The sequence below is a fragment of the Urocampus carinirostris genome, chromosome 19, assembly GCF_059441175.1.
Source record: "Urocampus carinirostris isolate Australia breed hairy pipefish chromosome 19, RoL_Ucar_1.0, whole genome shotgun sequence".
NCBI classification, from domain to species: domain Eukaryota; kingdom Metazoa; phylum Chordata; class Actinopteri; order Syngnathiformes; family Syngnathidae; genus Urocampus; species Urocampus carinirostris.
The window spans coordinates 4,164,815-4,182,979 of NC_142367.1; the positions used below are offsets into that span (position 1 = coordinate 4,164,815).

Genomic DNA, 18,165 nt, shown 5'->3' on the forward strand with positions numbered 1-18,165 from the left:
TGAGGATAAGCGGTGCAGATAATGGATGGATGGATTAACTGACATCTTCCTGTATAAGGAGTTTCAAATAGATTCAAGATAGTCATTGTTATTAACATGAAAATGCCAATACAATTTTGCAAACATAGTGTACAATGTTGATAAAAAAAGGGTTTCTACTAGGATACAATCAAAATCAAATCAGATATGAATATACAAAAAAAAGAAAATATTCTCTACAAATATTCTGTATTGTTGCTGTTTGATAACATGTTTTATCATCTAGGGTTGTGGAACTTTGTTTTTTTTTCCAAGTTGTGATTTGGCTTTGATAAAAAAAACTTGAATCAATAAATTCTGCTGATTTAATCTGTAAAAATTCCTTAGTCAGTGTAGAAATGTGGGTATTCCTAAAATTTAAAGTTAGTACTCCAGACTATAACTACTTAACGGCAATTTTGGCCGCACACACTATATAAACCTACAATTATATTGAAGGAGAGCCACGTACTAATACGGGGTACAGAGGAGGGCGTCCTCTGGTGGCCCTTTTATAATCGTGCACTAGAGATTAGTAAAACAGGAAAAAAGTGGCAATTTGAAGAGACAGTTTGTATTACTAGAAGTTCACTCGATTGTGTTAAGTGACTGAAAACGAGTGCTTGAAAGCACAGGGACGAATAGACTCGGTGACCAAAACCGCACAATTTCACGTATTTCTTGCCCAACCTTTTTGAGATAAAACGGGTACCCGAAGCAGCAAGATGGTGAATAATTATGTAAACTCCTCTCATGCTATGTTAGATAAAAGCAAATTTCTTGACCTACAAATAATTGTTGTCACTAGGAGGTCCTAATTAATAAACACTGTCCCTTTAAATGAGATGTTGGAATACATGGCCCTTTCTTTCTATCTATAAATTTGGGGAATATTGTATACATTTAAGTATTGGTTGTATTGGTTACTCAAGAGATGAGTTACATGTACTTACCATTGTTAAAAGGTTACCAATGTTACCATTGGTAAAAGGAGCTTCAAACATTCATTAGTTTCTCCTATACTTTTGTAATTATTTTATGTACACATGCAATAAATTGTTTGTAATTAATATATAATGGTACATTGCATTCAAGTAAAAATATTTATGTATTATTTTTGTTTGGATATGACATGAAATAGTGCAAAAATAAATCTGCATTTAAAGATTTAAATGTTTCCACGAATTAATAATTTCTGGTCATGAGCAGAGCCCAATATTAATTTCCAAATATACGATAAAAAATGACGGTAACTCACAACGGTTTTCAACCATTTTTCTCACAAATAAAAAGTGTGTATTGACAAGTTAAATACATCACAATATGTGGTATACAATGCAATCGTATTCAAATATTAGTTAAAAAAAAAAGAAAGACTCAAGAAGTTTGGGTAGGCAAATCAATGTGCCACTAGTTTAAGTTCATCAAACAACAAATAAAAACATGATATTGATGAATTGGAGTAGAAATCTTTACAATTCCCAAAGCAATAACAGGATTTACAAAGATTTTAGAAAAGTTGTTATTAAAACAATCTTGATCCAAAGATGGAAACCCCGTCTATAGTTAGTCATGTTTGTATTTAAACAGCAGCCTACGTTTAAAAACACCTGATCCTCATTTCAGAGTAGAGCAGAGTATTAAAGAGATTTTTTTAAGGCACACATCATGCAGTACAAAAATGGCACTGGTCCAGTACATTGCTCACAACTCCGCTAAAACGTCAAAGTTGTGGGGGGACGCGAGTGCCAATTGAGTTTTTGCATCCAGAGGGTTGACCGAAACGTTGAGCCACTTGAGTGCTGGCATGGCTGCTAGCTTGTCCACTGGGATTTCTGTGGGTGTCAATGAAGAACATAATCCAGTTATTACAAACAGATTGCTGCTAGATATTGTGAGAAACTGGTCCATTCCTGTGGACTGTGTTCAAGGGCAATGTGCAAATAGCTGGCTACGTTTTTCTGTACATGATATTATTTTGATCAAATTATTGAAGACAAGTTTCCTACAGCTTAAGACAAGTTAAATTCTAGACTTATTAAGACGTTATGCCTTTGGATATCAAATTTAAAACCAAGTCGACGAAAAAACCCACAATTGAATCAAACAAAACAATTAAACACAAATATGACTTTCACACATCATGCCTCAGACAAATTACCAGGCACTGTTTTTTTTTTGTTTGTTTGTTTTTTTACGCTTGAATGTACACTTTCCCATGGTCAAAAGTAAACGTCTCTGACACGAGTTTCTATTTTTATTGTAGGTAAACCTAAGACATGCGTCTGACTGAAACCACATCACCGTTTTGATAGTTTTGTCATTGTGGGCAAACAATGTTGCCACTAAAGTAAATTGCCGAATTATCAGATAACACGAATGATCAATCTTTTTAGTTGAAATATAATCTCATGAATGTGTTCGGATTTATTCTGCCTTTCAAAAAATTGATTTAGGACATTTAGAGGCCAATTAAAGCCTTATTTTTAGAATAATGAATTTAATGCCTACTAAGACTTTTCAAGAATCCGTGGGAACCCTTGAAGATACTTATCAAATTCCATGCAAAACAAAAACACAGTTTTGAGCTAAATCCCTTGCATATTGAGATTTTCCAATGAAAATGTTGTGCTTAGAAATAGTGACTAATATTAGTTTTACTCTGAATCTTTTAAAACCAAATTTATGAAGTTAACCGTTTATGGACACTTAGAAAGTATGGTGATTCCCTATTTACTGGGGGACACACATAAATCTCCTCTTCTCCATTCCAGCTACAGACAGGATACTAAAAAGGCAAGCTACCAAGGCAAGCTACAGGCAGGAGGTCAAAAAGATAAGATTGCGCCCGCCCCTATTAACAGAACAACGCCCATCTCTCTACATCCCAGATGCACAGCTTAAAAATGCACACCTGTTAACAGGAAAATGACATATCTTCATAGATTTCCACACTAGTATGAGAAAATTTAAATTGCCCAAGTGTCACCATGTAATCAAAAGATTGGTGATTTGCCTGAAAATGTAAGCAAGGTATACAGGACTGTCTCAGAAAATTAGAATATTGTGATAAAGTTCTTTATTTTCTGTAATGCAGTTAAAAAAACAAATATGTCATACATTCTGGATTCATTACACATCAACTGAACTATTTCAAGCCTTTTATTATTTGAATATTGCTGAATTTGGCTTACAGCTTAAGAAAACTCAAAAATCCTATCTCAAAATATTAGATTATCATGAAAAAGTATACAAGTAGGCTATTCAACTAATCACCTGAATCATCTAATTAACTCGAAACACCTTGCGAGGGTTTCCTGAGCCTTAAAAACACGCAGCTTGGTTCAGTAAACTAAATCACAAGTATGGGGAAGACTGCTGATCTGACTGCTGTCCAGAGGACCATCATTGATACCCTCCATCAGGAGGGTAAGACACAAAAAGAAATTTCTCAAAGAGCAGGCTGTTCACAGAGTGCAGTTTCAAAGCATATCCACAAAAAGTCTGTTGGAAGGGAAAAATGTGGCCGGAAACGCTGCACAACCAAGAGAGATGACCGCAGCCTTAACAAAATTGTGAAGAAGAGCCGCTTCCAGAATTTGGGGGAGCTTCAAAGACAGTGGGCTGAAGCTGGAGTCCAGGTATCAAAAGCCACAGTTCACAAGACGTGTCCGGGAAATGGGCTATAATAGCCGTATTCCCATGGTCAAGCCACTTCTGAACTCAAGACAACGGAAGAAGCGTCTGACTTGGGCTATGGAGAAGAAGCACTGGACAGTTGCAGAGTGGTCCAAAGTCCTCTTTTCAGACGAAAGCAAGTTTTGCATTTCATTTGGAAGTCAAGGCGCCAGAGTCTGGAGAAAGGCTGGAGAGGAGCAAAATCCAAGTTGCTTGAAATCCAGTGTGAAGTTCCCACAGTCAGCAATGGTTTGGGGAGCCATGTCAGCTGCTGGTGTTGGTCCACTGTGTTTCATCAAGTCCAGAGTAAATGCAACTGTGTACTAAGAGATTTTAGAGCACTACATGCTTCCATCTGCTGAAAAGCTCTATGGAGATGAGGATTTCATTTTCCAGCATGATCTGGCACCTGCCCACAGTGCCAAAACCACCAGTAACTGGTGCACTGACCATGGCATCACTCTCCTTGATTGGCCTGCTAATTCCCCTGACCTGAACCCCATCGAGAATTTGTGGGGTATAGTTAAGAAGAAGATGAAAGACACCAGACCTACAAATGCAAATGAGCTGAAGGCCGCTATCGAAGCATCCTGGGCATCAATAACACCTCAGCAATGCCACAGGCTGATTGCCTCCATGCCACGCCGGATTGATGCAGTAATCCGTGCAAAAGGATTCCCAACCAAGTACTGAGTGCATCAATGGACATTTTCAAATGTTTGATTTAGTTTTGCTGTTATAAAATTATTTTTTTACTTGGTCTGAGGAAGTATTCTAATATTTTGAGATAGGATTTTTGAGTTTTTTTCAGCTGTAAGCCAAAATCAGCAATATTCAAATAATAAAAGGCTTGAAATAGTTCAGTTGATGTGTAATGAATACAGAATGTATGACATTTTTGTTTTTTTAATTGCATTACAGAAAATAAAGAACTTTATCACAATATTCTAATTTTCTGAGACAGTCCTGTATATTACCATAATTTTACTCAACACCTATACAAGAGGAGGGGGGCTGTATTAAAAACAAATATATTTGTGATTAACTTCATATCTAAAGATCATATATCCTGATAAATGCACACGCAGGAATTCAAATCACATTTGTGAATCGCAGATAAGTTTTTGGCTCTACAAAATACATGATTCACATCGGAATATTTTTGGTACTCCAGAAATTGGAGAATTACTTTTTAACATATTTAAAACGTGCTTGAATTTGCTCATGAAAAATGTGTACCTAATACACATGAATGCATTGTAAATTAAGAGAACGAACACTTCACATTACCCCTATTTTAGCTAACCTGCATTGGCTCCCTGTTAGCTTAAGATGTGATTTTAAGGTTCTGTTGGTAGTATACAAAATCATGCATGGACTTGCTCCCTCATATCTTTTAGATTTAATTTCCCCCTATTTTCTGGTCTAGAGCCTTCGCTCTGAAAATGGTGGTCTACTAGTGATCCCAAGAGCCAAGAAGAGATACGCAGGTTCGAGAGCGTTCTCCATTCTGGCCCCAGTGCTGTGGAATGCTCTCCCCCTGAGATTCGATCTGCAACCTCAGTGGAAATGTTTAAATCTAAGCTTAAAAAACAGTTCTACCCTATAGCATATGAATAACCTATATTTTATGTTGACAATACCTGTGTATTATTTGTTATTGCAACATCCATTGCAGCCTGCTCATCCTGGAAGGGGGATTACCTTCAAGGTTTCAAGGGGATGGTGTAATAAATCTGTAGTCTGTAATAGTCAGTATAGCCCTTTGAGACTAAATAAGGATGACTTGTCTTGGTGTGGTGATTCATAATTTACACCTACATTGCCGTGAGTTTTAATTGCAAGATGCTTTAAATATTTTACGATGATGTGTTTGCCAAAATCAAAACCTTTTGATGTGTGGATGAAAACTTTGGTGTTAGTTTGAGGTGTTCTTAAAAAGTTGAAAGTGTAATATTTTCTCTATTAACTATTTTTAGGTATTAGTTTCTTTTTTATCATACTGGTAATTTCACTACTTTGAATTTCTACGTGACTTTTGTTAATTCAGTGTAACTTTTAAATTCTATTTTACTTTAAATTCTATGTGTATCTGTGCACTATGTGGGGCTCTAAATTCCATTGACACTTTGTGTAATGATAATAAAGCGTTTTATTCTATTCTATATGCCCAACTGAGTTCAAAGAGCCCTTATGCTTTATTTTTTTATTGCGCCCATCTGCTTTTATCAGGCCTGTTAGGAGCGGAACAAACCCTCAAAAAGATTTTAAAAAGAAGAGATTATTTGAGCGCCTCTAAGAAATGCATTTAAATTATGTGTTACTCTGCCGCAATCTCCTGGCTTAATGTTATGACTGCAGATTTAATTTTCAAATCCCACACCCCAACTTTAATCAAGAAATTTTCAAGTACCTCGCCTTGCGACGCGCTTCTGGGAGTCACTGACATCACACGCTAGCTTTTAAAAGCGGACTGCAAGCAGCATTCTTTCTCTTTACTGGGAACTCGAGACCGAAGGCGCCCACTCTAATGCCATGTGCTTAACAATGGTCTTAAAAAAGTCTTAAATACATGGTTTGGTGCTCTCTCTCTACGAAGCATCCAAGTACTCCAGCTGACTTTATTATTAAGAATCCCTCTCTAATAAGAAGTACTGGTGCAATCGTAAAAAACAAAAAACATAAAAATGCACTTCAAACACGTCATCGAAAATCTTATTTCTATCATTTGCCATTTTAACTTCTCACAATACACCCACCGCTCCAGAAAATCTACTACATTTCAATTTATTTCTTGTTATTAATCAAATTTGTTGTGTGTTTTTGACATAATTAGAAATTAATTGCCAAGTCACTGCACCACGAAATATTAAATAAAAGTGTAGCTCCTTCAAAATTATAAGACTAATGACTATTTTATAGAGTTAATATTTGACGTCCTCTGATGGAAATCTGAGGTAACTGCAATCAGCACTCAGAAATCTAGAGTATTACCTTTTAAACACAATATAAAAACGCGACACCTCCAGGAGTGTGAGCTTGAGTAACAGGTTTTTCATTGGTTTTCCTGCTAAAAAGATCGAAAAACTCACGTCGGTCTCCAGAAAACGCTTTTAAGATGTTCTATAATATACTCTTGCCTTTTCAGATGAATTTTTCAATCAATTATTTATCCAGATCATTTATAGACCCCTAAATTCGCAAAAAAGCATGTAAATGTGACAAATTGAAGGATATAAAACATGTGTATTCAAAATAATAATAATAAAATTCTCCTGTTCGTATAATGAAAGCATGTGTGCACCGTTTTGTGAACTGGGAACACTTGCTATTGTTTAGCCTACCTGGGCATTTCCTATTAAAAGATAGAGTGGTAGTTCTCATTACCAGTGATGTTGTTCCCCTCCAGGTTGATCCGTTCCAACGTGGTGATTCGAGTAAGCTTTTCAGGGAACTCTTTGAACTTGTTATTGGCCAAATCGATGCTGGTCAACTGTTTCAATTCTTCCAACGAGTCAGGTAGTTTACTGAGAAGGTTTCCGTGAAGATCAAGCTCTGAAAATGAAATTGTTATAGTCAAAAGGAGTTTCTTTCCAGTTAAGTCAAGTCAAGTCAAGTCATTTATTTTTGTATAGCCCTAAATCACGAAGAGTCTCAAAGGGCTTCACAGATTGTTACACTATATTACACAGACTATTGTCAACCGACAAGAGGAGTAGGTTATTCGTATGCAATAGAGTAGAGGTGAGTTTTAAGTTTAGATTTAAACATTTCCACTGAGGTTGCAGATCGGATCTCAGGGGGAAGAGCATTCCACAGCACCGGTGCCCGGATGGAGAACGCTCTCGAACCAGCAGAAGACTTCTTTGCTCTCGGGATCACCAGAAGACCGGCACTCTCAGATCGCAGGCTTCGGACCGGGACATAGCGGCAGATCAGATCTGAAAGATAAGAGGGAGCAAGTCCATGTATGATTTTGTACAGTACTAAGAGAACTTTGAAGTCACATCTTTGGCTAACTGGGAGCCAATGCAGGTTAGCCAAAATCGGTGTTATGTGATCGTACTTTTTTGTCCTAGTTAAAAGCCTCGCTGCGGCATTTTGTACTAGCTGAAGAGACTTGATTCTGGACTTCGGGAGACCGGAAAGTAGTGCATTACAGTAGTCGAGACGGGAGGTAACAAATGCATGAATTATTGTTTCCGCATCAGACTGAGACAGTATTGAACGGATTTTAGCAATGTTGCGAAGATGGAAGAAGGCAGTTCTAGTAATTCGCTTTACATGCATCTCAAATGATAGATCAGGGTCAAATATGACACCTAAATTTTTAACTGAGTCACTCTGTGTGATGTGACATTTGTCAAGGTTCACAGCAGTTTTTGAGAAGAAGTCACGGCATTTAGAGTTCCCTTTAACTTTTAATTGCAGACCTGTGAGTTGAGTGAAAGTTGTGAAGAACTTGCTACTAATGGCCTTCATCACGTTATCCGCCAGGGTGACAACTCGGATGTTCTCGGACATGCTACTGAGAACCTTAAAAACGCCGTCTGGGAATAACATGAGCTTGCAGTTGGACAAGTCTGTAGGGAGAAGAAAAAAAACAGGAAGAGTAAGTGGATTGCGGTTTTCTGAAGCTGTGTTTTCCAACCGTTCTGGAGTCAAGGAAGTTTTTTTCATTAAAAAAATCGTGAAGCGCACCATGTTTAAAATTCCCAGTACCAGTTTATTTTTCCATTTTTAAATGTTATATTATCATGTTGCCTGAATTTTGTTGTAATTTCAGATTTCACTTTATTTTTTGCATCTGGTTTTTTTAAAGTTTCACAATATTTTCATATATTTTTCCTAGGAAAACAACAACCACAACCATTATAATATCAGGATTACAACTGTCTTTATTATCATTGAATTCAACGTTGTGAAACATGTATGCAAAAAGATTAGACATGGCACTCCGGGGTAAAACATTTAATATATAGACTTTGAAAAGAAAAAAGGAAAGAGACTTGAATAGCATGAAATGTTAATTACAACTTAGTGCTTAGAAAAACTGTCCTAAGTTATGACAACAACAATAACAATAACATTAATAATGATTATTATTATTCCTCCATCCATGCATTATCTTCACCACTTATCCTCAGTAAGATTGCGGGGGGTGATGGAGCCCATCCCAGCTATATTCAGGCATTGGGCAGGGGACACCCTGAACTGGTTGCCAGCCAGTCGCAGGGCACACAGGGACAAACAATTCGCTCACTCATTCACACCTAGGGACAATTTGGACCAGCCAATTAACCTAACATGCATGTTTTTTTGGAATGTGGGAGGAAACCGGAGTGCACGGAGGAAACCCACGCAAGCATGGGGAGAACATGCAAACTTCACACTACTACCACTCATGGGACTAATAGAACTAGTCCCATGAGTGGTAGTAGTGACACTGGTAGTCAGTTTAGGGGGCTTCTTTGCTACTGGTAACCATGGAAACCAGTGCAATCTGTTTCATGAAGGGGAGCAATCTGGAGAGGGATGGGACTTTGAGAGATATGTGCACCTTGAATTTTTAGGATTAGTAATATCCATCCATCCATCCATTATCTGCACCGCTTATCCTCAGTAGGGTCGCGGGGGTGCTGGAGCCCATCCCAGCTATCTTCGGGCAGTGGGCAGGGGACACCCTGAACTGGTTGCCAGCCAATCGCAGGGCACAAAGGGACAGACAACTCGCTCGCTCATTCACACCTAGGGACAATTTGGACCGGCCAATTCAACTGAAATGCATGTTTTTGAAATGTGGGAGGAAACCGGAGTGCCTGGAGGAAACCCAGGCAAGCACGGGGAGAACATAAAAACTCCGCACAGGAAGTCCGGTAGCTGGATTTGAACCCGTGAACTCAGAACTGTGCCGCAATAAACAGTAGTATTTATTAGTATAACTAGTAATACCAAACCATTAGTTACTAAAACCAGTAAAATTATGTGCAAGCCTTTTGTAAAGGCCTGGCACACCATTCTCCCTAGAGGGCAAGAACCTGAGGCGAGTGGCTGGATAGCACCCCAACTGTGCTTCTTTATTATTCCAGCTTTTTATATTGGTGGGTTGGTCATTTTTATCTTATTGTATTCATTTTATTGTTTTTTGCAGTTGCAATCTCAAACAGGTTATTTAATATATTTTACCTGTACAACCTTATGAGCAGATAATTAGCATATTAAAGTGAAAATATAGTGATCTGCTGCCATCTATTGTAATGGATGAATGTTACAATTACTCTGCTGATCATTAGAAAAGAGCAAGGCACTTGAAAAATGGCATGCTATATTTTGAGAAGATAAAAGTGGGGAATCCCAAAAATCGGATAGTAAGTAGTTGTATGCCAAAAACACATAAAATGAAGTCAATTTGGCTAAATATCCTTCTTGTTTGAATTTATTTGCACAGAATAAATAAAAAATAAAACTGTGCATTTACCCAGGTGATCTTTTCCCTCCTCTGCGGTTGCGTTAATCTTCCTGGCCACGTTAACCACTGCCTCTGCCATTTTGTTATGTGCCTATTGTAGATAGAACACAAAAATATTCCTGTTTTACATCAGGGATGACAAACTCATTATAGCTCGAGGGCCACATGGTAGACAAATGATTCTTGCAGGGGCTGGATGAGTAGATCAAAGGAAAGATAGAGAGAGAGGTAGAGAGAAACAGAAACAAAGTGGGAAAGAAAGAGCGAGAGAAAAAGACAAAGAGAATAATAAAGACTCCATAGGAATGAGAGAAAGAGAAAAAACATAAATTACCTATTGCAGCCATATTCCTTTTACATAGTTGAATCCATACCCAGTAGTCGCTGCCATGTTTGTCTGGCATCTAGCTGCTATCCAGTTTTTAGACAACATTGCCCTCTAGTGGTCAAAATTTACACACTGGGGGTTTATTGGCCGATAGGCGGGGCCAATTACTAGCAAACACTGTTGGAATTAAAAATGGAAACGATTGAGAATACCTGTCAACCTGTACGTTTTTGCCATACAAAGTACAGTTATATTGCATTTTAAGATGTGTACGACGTAAAAGATAGTCTGTACGGAAAAAACGAATTTGCCGCGGAAGCCTCTATCTCGGAACGTTTTTTTTGTTGCAAACGAAGAGAGCGGTTTGATGCTACTGTGCGCATGCGTCTGCCACCTGGGGATTTCCCATCATGCATCACTCTGGGAAAAAAATCTGGTGTAATATTATTTTGTAAGGGAAAATACGACAGTTTGTACGGGCATGGAGCCGTGAAGGTTGACAGGTATGGATTGAGTAATACAAATAACAGTGTTGATATAGTTGTGAAAATAAATGTGAACACTATAATGTTCCCTGCTGTACTATTGCTTAACAATTCCTATAATACAATAGGTTAAAAGCAGAAAAAAACAAAATAACGCTCGGGGAATTTATCATGGGAAGACCATTCAATGAAACATGATATCGTGAGGCAGCAACTACTCATTGCCGTGGAAATAACTTCTTGACATTTTCATTAACTGCCAATTTAACACTATGTTAAGCTACAGTACATACGAAATTTAAAGTATTTGATTTTTAAAAAGGAGACGACATAAACTTACCCTGGCTGTCCCGGAAGTCATCTAACGCAAGCTCATGACAGAGCACTAGTCAAATTTGGCAGGGTGTATTTTTAACCCGGCATCGAACAGGAAGAAATGCCAAAGAAGAAGCTCGTAAATTATTTTTTTACCATCACTAAAACCTAAGTTTAATCTAAATAATAAACTTAAGGAAAAAAAAAAACCCGGCATGTGAAAATAGTGAGGGTTTGATCCTCGAATTAGCTAGGCTACCGGAAAATAGCGCTTTGTCTATAGCGAACGATACGGCTTTATGAGCCGGCTCTTTATGAGCCGGCTCTTTAAAGTGAACGACGAGACCACTCTTTTTCTGCCTCTTTCGTTCCATCATTCAATCTCTCTCTCTCTCTCTCTCTCTCTCTCTCTCTCTCTCTCTCTCTCTCTCTCTCTCTCTCTCTCTCTCTCTTTCCTCTATGTCTATTTTTGTCTCTATTTTTCTCTCTCTGTTTCTTTATCCCTCTCGCGCTTGTCTTGGGATCAAGGGATCCCAGTTCGAATCCTGGCTCGTCCGTGTTACATGTTGAAGTGTCCTTGGGTAAGACACTGAACCCCTTATACCTCCAATAAGCAGGTAAGCGCCTTACATGGCTGCAAGGCCGCTATTAGGAAATGTGGAGCACATTGTAAAGCGCTTTGGGAAGTCATTGACTTGAAAACCGCTATATAAATGCAGATCATTTCATGTATCTCCTCTCTTTTTCATCTGTCTTTCCCTCTCTCTTTTTCTCTTGCTCTCTCTTTTTCTTCCTGACTTATTCTCTCTCTCTCTCTCTCTCTTTCTCTCTCTCTCTTTTGCTTTTCTCTATCAATTTCTGTCCATGATATCTCTGTGTGTCTCTCTCTTGCTCTTTCTCTAATGCTCTGTTTCTCTCTCTCCCACTCGCCCTGCCTCTCTCATGCTGTCTCTTTTGTCTCTCCATCCTCCTTTCTCCCTCTCTTGTCCTCTCCTTTTTTTACTCTGTCTTTTTATCTTTCTCTCTTTTCCTGTCTCTCTTTCGACTGGTCAATAGAGTGGCGTATTTGGTGTTGTTTGTCTGGTTTAAACAATGTGAAACTTAAAATGAAGTAAAAAATTACTGTATATTAAAACAAAAAAAAGGCTTTTGTAATATGGTAGCATAATGCATTTTCAAAATGTATTAGTTTGGTTCACAATTTTTTATTATTTTTGCTAATAAACCAAGAAGAATAAAAAATACCCGAAGAACGTTTTGGAGGCGAAAGAGTCGACTCTTTTTAGTGAGCTGAGCCAAAAGAGACTGTTCTCTAAAAAGGGCTGGAATTTCCACATTTAGTGAGCATCATAACTGCGCGATTTAGTTGCAAACCAATTTACTCTATAATTCTTACATTAGTAATCAAATGTGTGGTACGTGATGACAGAAAGGCTTTTTGACCAAGACAAGAAACGACAATTTTAATTTAAAACTAAAGGTTGGCCTGATTTGCATTTCCTAAAGTGAGGCTCAAAGCTGCACAGAATAATGGCAGCCTAACGAGCGAAAATAGAACATTAAATGTTGATATTCTAGCATTCGTCGTTAAAGGCTCACCTGCACTACGAGAAATTGATAACATCGACGATGAAAATTATTTTAACTATTAATTTACTACATCAAGAAGATTTTTTTAATTATATCATATAACTGAGGCGGCACTGGTTAATACGTGTGCTTTACGCAGTTTATATTATTTGGCGCTTCCCAGTGGTAAAAATAAAACGCTTTTAAAAATAAAAAATAAAAAAACACTACAGTATTAATCTGGGTGGTAAGCAAAAATACAATAACCTTTACTGATTCCAATCATATTAGCAATTAAGTTGAAAACTATATTGAATCAATGCTAAATTACAGAGTTAGTTTACACTGAGACTCCTTGTGATTAAGGGCTATACAAATAAACATGACTTGACTTGACTCATTGTACCATTATTTTACTTATTAAGCGAAGCTCAAGGTTAGTTTTGAAAATCTTTTTAACAAAGCTTAATAGGGAAATTGTGTATTCTTTAGCGCCTTCTAGTGGGTCATTCATATAAACAAACATTAAACAACATTATTTGTAATAATAAGCCAAAATACATTAATTACCATATAAATGCGCATTTTTTACGATACGTGTAGGTCAAGAATTTTGTTAAAATTTACATAACATGAGCTGGCATCATTGTTGGCTATCCTGCTGCTAAGGGCACCACAAAAAAACTAAATGTGTCCTTTTTGCACGTAATTCTTTCTTTATTTTTTCTCTCTTTTTTAAACATTTTCTTGATCCCTTTTTCCTGTCTTTTTTCTTTTTTTTCTTTTTCTCTTACAGTTCTCTTTTCTTTTACTCTTTTTTACAATTTTCCCAATTTTCCTTTTCTCATTTTCTGTCCTTTGTCCCTGTTTGTCGTTTATCTTTTTTCTTTATCATTTCCTTCTTTATTTCTCTTTTGTTTTAATGCTAATCTGATTTTTTAGTGTCTGATGTATGTATATAATTTGCAAAACAATGTTCCTAAAATAAAAATTGGGCCACTTTTGACCTATTGTGGAATACTCTGCCCACTGAGATTCGATCTGCAACGTCAGTGGAAATGTTTAAATCTAAGCTTAAAACACACTTCTATTCTATAGCATATGAATAATCTATATTTCATGTTGACAATATCTGTGTATTATTTATTATTGCAACATCCATTGCAGCTTGGTCATGCTGGAAGGGCATTACCTCATGTGCGGTCCCTTCTCAAGGTTTCTTAATTTTCCTCAGGTTTTTGAGTTTTTCATTGCCCTCATGAAGGTTTTAGATTAGGGGATGATGTAATAATAGCCTGCAGTTTGCAATAATCTGTTGTCTGTTCAGCCGTTTGAGACTCGTTGTGATAAAGGGCTAAACAAATAAACGTGACTTGGCTTGAGACTTCCACGCTTTTGCTGTTTTTTTCCCTGCCTTTTTTGTTATTTATTTTATTCTTTATTTTTTTTGGTTTACTCTTTTTTGTATTTCTTTTTTTTTATTCCTTCTCTCTTTTTTCCTTTTTTCATCATTTTTTCCCTTTCCCTCTTTTCATTTTTTTCTCTTTCTTTCCAAAAGGCAGGGCGAAAACAAAAATGAGAAAAAAATTGTCATGTTTTGGTCACTTCGAGTCTCTGTAGTTTGTATTTTTCTGATAATAGCAAATAGTAGCAAAATACATGAACTATCATATAAACCTGCATTTAAAAATATACTTGCAAGTCAAAAAGTTTGAACTTTTATTACAAAACATGAGTTTCACCCTGAGGGTGCTGACATTTTTGTCCACCATCTTGTTGCTAAGGGTACCCTCAAAAAACCTGAGAAATGATTAGATCGCTTTGATTCTCCATAGCTAATAATATTGCTTATGCTTTTTAGAACTTGCTTTCTGTTACACGACACAATATAGACATTTAGTGGTCAGATATTACACAGTATCCCTTTGAGATGCTAAGCTTAATTCCATCTATATGTGAGGATACCCTATCTGAGAATGGATGAATAAATATTGTAATTAAGTTGCCTACCTGAGTTAAATTCATCCTACCTGTCGGTGCTGATCAGCTTCTTTAAGGTACTTGCTTTAGCCCTCGCTCGATGGTACATTTCTGGTTAGTTAGAAGAATGCATATAATAGGTTGCATTCTTTAGAACATACAGCATTTGCTAGAATTCCCTTCACTACACTGCTTTTGTTTAAAAAAATTCCTGACTCACTGTGCGCTCAAACACTAGAAAAATCCTTTTTTTTTAACTCTCCTTTCTATGTTGTGACATTTCCTCTATGACATCGTACACACACCGTTCAGGGTAACAAATAGTGACTGAAGATTTTGTGTTTCATTATTAACAGTGTTGGGAATTTCGGGCAGGGTCTGGCATGAAGTGTCAATCATTCAGTCGGGCCAGGCCTGGCCGGGCTTCTCTCTCGCTCTTTTTTTTTTTTTCATGGAGGATCTGCTCAGCATGCACTTATTTTACTCAAGTAATTATTGGGATGACTAATTTTTGCTTCTTGGTTGGAATTCTTTAACAACTAGGGTTGTAAGGGCACCATTTCCTGCGGTGCGTACAGCCGGGTGGAGCCTATCCTTGTCCAGGCCGACATATGTTTCTACCCAGTCTTGAACCGGGGACTTTTCGCATATAGGCGAATGTGCTAAACACTAAACTATGAAAGTACTTCGCCTGCAAAAGTACAGCTTCAGGTTTACTTCGGGCCGCTCTCTCAAACTCGAGTTAATCATTTGAGCTAGGGCTGGTACGGCCTTTTATACCCCCGGGCCAGGTCAGGTGGGTTTGGATTTTTTTAGGCCCATTCTTATTTCTAGTTGGGAGTAACGCTGTTATAAATGACATCGTTACATCATAGCTTTATTTGATCAGTAACGGGGTAATCTAACAAATTGCTTTTGCTGTAGTTACACTAGTGTCTTTGCAAACCTGACACCATTTTCAACGGCGCGGTTTTCTGCTCTCCTCAGAGTTCTTTACATCATGCGTTTTAGAATATGTCACTATTCAAAATAGCGACTACCATAGTTAGACAGCAATCTTGAATATAGCATTTAGTAATGTACTGAAAGAAAAGGCAAATGAAGGCTGAGTTTGTCATGTCCTGCACGGTTGTCATGGCGCCCAGCTGGCCCCGCCCCTGAGACGCATTGGACTGATGCTCTTGGAGTACTTAAGCGCGCTCCTTTGTACTGTGCGTGGCTGGAACGTTTGTTAAACGTGGTTAAACTCCGTGAGACTTCTGTGAGACTTCTGTTAAAACCTGTTAAATGCCTAGTTCTGTGAATCTGCCCGTATTTGATCCTGTTTTGTTTTTGATCTGATCAGTTTGTTTGTTTTTGACAACTTTTCTTTTGTTTGGATTTCTAATCCACTCCGCGACCATCGATCCCCGGATCGAGTGTGCGCACCCTCCTCATCCTTCCCCCAATAAATTGTGAGTACGTCTACGCGAATGGGTCCTATTTTCCTGTGTCCCGCACCGCTTCGTGACAGAGTTGCGAGAAATGTGAACCCCTGAAAGCGCCAGTGCTGTTTTCATTTGTGCGTCAACAGAATCGTGTCAGGCGGCATGGCGGCTGAGTGGTTAGCGCGACCGCCACACAGTTCTGAGGTCATGGAATCAAATCCAGCTTTTCTGTGCTGGGTTTGCATGTTCTCCCATGTTTGCCTAGATTTCCTCCGTGCACTCTGGTTTACTCCCACATTCCAAGATCATGCATGTCAGGTTAATTGGTTGGTTCAAATTGTCCCCAAGTGTGAGCGAGCGAGTGAGTTGTCTGACCCTGTGTGCCCTGCAGCTGGCTGGCAACCAGTTCAAAGAGTCCCTTGCCCACTGCCAGAAGATAGGTGGGATGTGCTCCAGCAACACTGTGACTCTACTGAGGATAAGCAGTGCAGATAATGGAAGACTGAAAAAACGAAATGGCTCCATGAGATGGCTCTTGGAAGTGAACAAAGGGAGCCAGCTTCCCACTAATAAACAGCCGGTTCTTTCCGAAACGCCTTTTCTCTCTGGTAATTTGTCAATGTGCATTTTTCAGGGATTCTGTGTTGTTAAATTTAAATCCGTTGATTTTTAAAAAAGGTTTGAATTGTTCTGTATTTTATCTTTTTTTTCACATTCATAAATAATGTAGTCATATTTCCTGAGTTTTTCAGTGGTAATGAGTTGACATAATAATGTCAAGTATTTTTCTTTAATCACTCTTTTTTCTTTTATTATTTTGTTTTTTTCCCCTATTTCCCTTTTTTTCTATACTTTTCCCTGTTATTAAGTCATTCTGTGCATGATGCACATGGTAATTGGTAATGTAGGGATTAAAGCAACCAAAAAAATATACCTGAAGAGCCGTTTAGGACACGAAAGAGCCATGTGAAAAAAGCCGGTTGTTTAAATATAGTAGGAATTCCCATCTCTACAAGTAAACCCTGGTGAAAGACATCACCACAGTGTTTCGTATTTGCTCAGAAAATTTCAAATGATTTGACATACAACAATTTATTTCTAAAGTAACGGAAATAGTTACTTTCCCTGGTAAATAGTTACTTTTACTGTAGAGTATTTCAGTTACTAGATCACGCATTCCACTCGCCAACTCTTGGCCTCAGTTGTGATTAACTGGCACACTTTTAGCACCTCCTCCTACCTGGCCTGCTGCTGCATCCTGCCTGCTGGGCAGAAGTAAAGGACAAATCTTTGCGCTGACCCCTATCAGGAGCTAAATATGACAGGCAAATTGGAAGCGCCGCGCGGTGAGGACTTTTTTTTTAATCACAGAAAAGAAAGGTCAGTAGTAATTTGTGTGGTAAAGTTGTCTATTGTGGCAACACCACTAATTGACATGAACACATGAAAAAAAGAAAGCAATGAGCTACAACCAAAATGTAAACATGTTACTGTTCTTTAACAAAAAATTGTAAATCCATTATCACTATGGCAACAGAACCAATAAAGGAGGATTGATACTTTTTTGCACTGCTGACTTACTTGTTAAAATATTGGGCAAGAGGGTTCTTACCCAGTAATGCCAACTCCTAGTGTTCGAAGTATATTCCACCGCACTACCAGTTATGTATAATGTCTTTTATTTTTCCACATCTCCTGATGAAATGCTCTTATGCCTGCCTGTTTTTGAGTTTGTTTGAGGTGGTATTTTATTTTATTTTTATATTGAAAATTGGTGACAACCAATGTTCCCTCTAATTTTCCACGGGTCTGGCATTCACACAAAGTCGGTGAGCAACGCTTGAAACAACAGTGAGCAACCATAATCCCAAGTGTGGCAAGATAATTAATTGTCAA

The 18,165-nt window shown here is 37.9% G+C and overlaps 2 protein-coding genes across 5 annotated transcripts in view; both read right to left on the reverse strand.

Moving 5' to 3' along the window:
• Positions 1-15,033, reverse strand: part of ppa1a (inorganic pyrophosphatase 1a) — a 28,960-nt gene extending 13,927 nt beyond the window's left edge. Inside the window, exon 1 of one of the 2 annotated variants that reach the window (XM_088323093.1) lies at positions 14,893-15,033. The gene's annotated coding sequence lies outside the window, so the exon portion shown is untranslated. Of the gene's footprint in view, positions 1-7,083; positions 7,226-14,892 lie in introns of those variants that run through there. The other variant, XM_088323092.1, reaches the window with a different exon arrangement.
• lrrc20 (leucine rich repeat containing 20) lies at positions 1,404-15,040 on the reverse strand. Of its 3 annotated transcripts, none has more exons than XM_088323095.1 (5): positions 14,893-15,040; positions 10,175-10,256; positions 8,130-8,279; positions 7,084-7,251; positions 1,404-1,853 (listed from the first exon to the last, which is right to left on the reverse strand). In XM_088323095.1, the coding sequence occupies exons 2-5, from the start codon at positions 10,242-10,244 to the stop codon at positions 1,723-1,725; spliced, it is 519 nt and encodes a 172-aa protein (XP_088179221.1). In that variant the 5' UTR covers positions 10,245-10,256; positions 14,893-15,040; the 3' UTR covers positions 1,404-1,722. The 3 variants fall into 3 exon arrangements, with proteins under 3 accessions (XP_088179221.1, XP_088179220.1, XP_088179222.1); XM_088323094.1 differs by lacking the exon at positions 14,893-15,040 and adding an exon at positions 11,319-11,572; XM_088323096.1 differs by lacking the exon at positions 14,893-15,040 and adding an exon at positions 10,500-10,743.
• Between the last annotated feature and the right edge of the window lie 3,125 nt (positions 15,041-18,165).

Coding starts and splice junctions, on each gene's coding strand:
- lrrc20 (XM_088323094.1), bottom strand. CDS start 11,339: ATGACTTCCGGGACAGCCAGG. Junction 10,257..11,318: donor TGACTTCCGGGACAGCCAGG/GTAAGTTTATGT, acceptor TATCTACAATAG/GCACATAACAAAATGGCAGA. Junction 1,854..7,083: donor GGAGGGGAACAACATCACTG/GTAATGAGAACT, acceptor TGACACCCACAG/AAATCCCAGTGGACAAGCTA.